This window comes from Capsicum annuum, unplaced genomic scaffold (genome assembly GCF_002878395.1).
Source record: "Capsicum annuum cultivar UCD-10X-F1 unplaced genomic scaffold, UCD10Xv1.1 ctg67605, whole genome shotgun sequence".
NCBI lineage: Eukaryota > Viridiplantae > Streptophyta > Magnoliopsida > Solanales > Solanaceae > Capsicum > Capsicum annuum.
The window spans coordinates 1-4,459 of NW_025877056.1; the positions used below are offsets into that span (position 1 = coordinate 1).

At 29.8% G+C, this 4,459-nt stretch overlaps 1 protein-coding gene across 1 annotated transcript; it reads right to left on the reverse strand.

The window, feature by feature from the left end:
• Positions 1–3,040: 3,040 nt before the first annotated feature.
• On the reverse strand, positions 3,041–4,459 carry LOC124893949 (desiccation-related protein PCC13-62-like; the record flags this gene model as incomplete). The annotated part of the gene is given in 3 exon segments (XM_047404765.1): positions 3,041–3,564; positions 3,760–3,990; positions 4,437–4,459. Coding segments are annotated over 2 exon segments (218 nt in total), but the record flags the coding sequence as incomplete, so codon positions are not given.

A 4,459-nucleotide genomic window follows, 5' to 3' on the forward strand; every position in this document is an offset into this window, starting at 1 on the left:
AAGTTCTGATTAGCCTTGCCAGAGTTCAACAATTTTGCTGGAATCTAATTTTTGGAGTGACTTCATCGAGAATTTTTGGTTACATGAGGTTAGAAGCGCACGCCTCCCGAACCTCAAAATTTTCCATAAAAAATTCTCCCTCTTTCTCTGGACTTCAACCTCTATTTTTAGGTGAATTTAGGAGGAAAAATTTTAGGACTTTGAATTTGAAAAGTTGGATTTCAAAGCTGAATTTCTTGTATCCATTTGTTTCTTATAAAAAAATAGATGAACATAATCTGAGAAAGGGAAAAGTTAATGAAATTCGTAGCCATTCTTGGCTATACGGAGAGGTAAAGAAATTGGAAATGGCTAGGTTGACTACGGTTGGTGATGAGTTGAAGCCGTTGTCCTTTTTTGATATTACCACATTAATGTTGGAGCGGTTCTCTTTTTTGTTGTCGATAATATTGTTTGTTTTGCTGGTTTTTTTTTGGTATGTTGTTGTATCTCTGCTAATAGGTAAAGAGGGGAGGGAATTGGAGCTAGGTCGGGTCAGTGAGTGTATTGGGCCACTGGTTTGTTGTTGTTGATGGGTAAGGAAGTTAGGTTGTCGTTGGTGGTGGGTTGTTTGAAGGGGATATATGGGGTGAAGGTTGTGGGCCATTGGGGTGGTTAGGCCCATTAATTTGGGAGGAATTTTAGGCTGGTGGGTTGGGTATTGGGGTTAATAGGGAAGATTAGGTTAATCAAGGGAGTCCAATTAAAAATTTTAACCATTTTATATTAATAAAAAATGTCCACGATTGAATTAATTGGACAAAATTGAGCTGAAATTGACTTTTAATTAATTTGACGAGTCTCTCAAAATTCTATAATTTCAAAATAAATATTCAATAAAACAAAATTTTATTTTATTTCTTTTTTCCAATAATAATAATAATAAAATTAAAATTAAGAAACTATTTATGTCACTAGTTTCTTATTTTCAGTTAATCTTGAGAAAAGTAGAATGTTTGCAATTTTCAATCAAATTTTTCACTCTGAATAAACTCGAAAGCATTTTCTTTAACTGATAATTATATAATCATGTATAATTAAACTCTAAATATATTAATTTCACCTAAATTCGAAAGGTAGGGTTGTAATTTATTTTAAAATAACTTAAAATAAACATTTCAAAGCTATTTAAAATTGAGAAATTCAACAACTAATTTGGAATGTGGAGGGAAAAAAAATAGGTGTCAACAGTCTTCAAACATGTTATATAATTTGTTGACAGTTTGGTTGTTGACACTTTTTAGAATAAATTATTGATTATAAACATAAACAGAATATGATGATTGTAAGTATAAGTGTAAATGTATCACACTATGTTATATACCAATAGATAGTACGATAGATAAAATACAAAAATATGGCTATGGTGGATCAGATACCACGCTGGTATGATTAAATTTTCTTATATTATTTTTATTTTGGAAGAATCGGGTACCATGTCATACAGGTAGTTATATTACTATCACTGTTATTATTATTATTATTATTATTATTATTATTATTATTATTATTATTATTATTATTATTATTATTATTATTATTATTATTATGGAGGATCAAGTATCACGTTATTACATGACATGGACTTAGGTTCTCCCCTATAGGTCATGACTCTTAGGCAAAAATAAGACTCTTAGGATGTGTCTTGAAATTAGAAAGTGTAAAAATATAGATGATACACTATATAAACACACACACACATATACATATATAGAGAGAGAGAACGAGAGAGAGTTATTATATATGTAGTCAAGGTAATTATTTGAATTTGGTTCACATTATGATGGGTGACTATGTGTTAGGGTGTATGGTGACCTGTGAAGATTGATTTGTCTGTTGTATTTCTAATTGATGTTGTGATGTGACTGACGTAATTGTGGAGTTAAAATTATTATGATATTTGTCGTGACATACGTGCCCTTATTTCAAATAGTTTGGCTGTTGGGGTGATTGCAAAACTATTTGTTGTGTAAATCGATAATTGTATTACTTAACTGCTAGATGAGATATCTTTAGGTTGTGTAGCATATGCATCTTGATTGTAATTTTAAGGTGGTTGTTAAATTTTTTAAAGGATAGATGGACTATTATTAAGTATATGGTGACATTGTATCTATGATATGTTTGTTGGGTTACTTTTTCTATTTGTTTTTATTATATATACCTTGCATAGATATTGAAATCTATCTGTTAATCCTTGAGTTGAATTATAAGAACTGGCGGGATAGATAATATTAACAGAGTTAATAGACACCAGAATTTCCTTGAGAAAAAGTAGGATCATGAATTGTAACAGAATTGGTTAATTAAGAAAATAAAGCATAATTGAAAGTTTATATGATACCAAAGATGTAGTGTGGAATGTGAACTCTCGTATTGAAGTACCATGTGGAGTGGTCATGTGTTATTTTGTGGTTTCTATATGATGTTGTGTGATACCACTAGATGTTTTTTACTAATACTACTCTTACTACATCTCTTGTTGAGCATGTAGGTTGTATTGCAGGATAACTAGCAATCTCTTATGTATTTTGATGGTTATTCATCATGAACTTCTGAATCTATCTTTCACAGCGGAAGTTGTGTATTTTTTTTCGATGATTTTTTTAGAAGTTCTTGTACATTTCAAACTGGGTTATAAGAGTTGTTCATTTTAAGAAGATATTTCTTGTAATTATTTCAAATATTGATCATATCATTGGTATCAAGATTTAACTGTGTACTATTTAAAGGTTGTTAGTTAGATTTCACATAATAATTTATTAGGTGGTGAGAGTTCACTGATCTAGTTAGAATGGAGTAAGTGCCCATGCGAGTCAATAATCTGGATGTGACATATATATAAATATTATTGGGTATAGTCATGAAGAAAGATACATGGTATCTTTCGTGTTTAGGCCTCTTAATGGTGCCAGTTTTTTTGGAGAAGCTCTGTATAAATACTATTGTCACAATGTAACTCGTAAAAGCTTTAGGGGTGAAAAAATTGAAATGTGTGACATTGATACTAATTTAATTAAATAAATTATAAAAGTGTAAGCTACAATAATTATTGTTTGGTAAAACAAATTCATCTGCTCAATGAATGGTTTTGTTTATTTATTTTAGTCTACATATATTTAATATGTTAATTTAATCAGATGTTTAATAATATTTTGTTTTACAACAGGGGCAAAAACACGAGATACAACATTAGGGTAGGATCTTTCCACTTTTAGTATAATATGATATGATCTAATGATACGATTCATAAGATAAATTAATATTTAAACAAAAATATAATATCCCAACATCACTATTAGTACCCACTTTATAACTCACTTATTTTTACTTACTTTACAGGAAGTAAGCAATAATTTTTTATTTTTCTAAATAGCTAGTCCCCATGCCTAAGATATGATTTTGCTATCCGTCTTTCCGCTCCCTTTGGATAAAATCCACCAGGTTTATTCTCTTTTCCACTTCCATACAGTATTCCTAATATTTCCTTCAGCGTTCTGTCGTAGGCCATCGAGTACTTGTCCCCTGCAAATAATGGCATAACCACATAGATAAAAAAAATTTCAATTGAGCACTTTTAACTAAAAATCTCTTTTGTCTGTATAAATCAATATTAGTTTTATTAATATATATATATATATATATATATATATTTATACTTATATTTATATATATATATGTAAGGCATATTGTATATCAAAATATTTATTTGGCCACTACCTGCAAGTACATTTCCCCTTATCCTCCCTTCAGCACCTACTTTCGATTCACATTAAGTCCTTTATCTTTGATTCCATGGCGTCCCAGTTTGTTCCTCAGCTTTGATATTCGGTTTGTTAACTCTGCTACTGTAATCCCGTATGGTTCTACCTTCCCTCTTCCTCGCTCATAATGTAATTCTGTTAGAACAGCGTCTTGACCTGATTCGACCCCGAGTAATCCTGCAACTAGCTGCCATCCAAATTACCAGTAGGATCATTTATTAGATGATTATCCATAAATTTTTGGTCAAGAGTTAATTAGATATCTAATAAGGATGTTAAAACAAACCTGCTAATACATATTAAACTTCAGTGATAGTGTACAAATATTATTTACATTGTCTAAGTATATAATTTAAACTCAACGAAAAAAGAGTTTTAAGTTTCATACATGGCCACTACAAGTAAGTTTTCTTAAAATGTGGTTTTTACAATCATAATAATAATAATAAATATTAACTCCAACTATTGATAAAAATGACCCTTTCATCTTAATATTATCGAATATATATAATTCAATTAAAAAAGAAAATCATATGGATGCTTATACTAGTAATTTTAATACTACCTTGTTTAAAGACAAGTAATCTATTTCGCATAGTGTAAACCATAATAGAACTAAGTATGTAGTCTTACTCTTTTGGCAGTAGAGCTTTGGA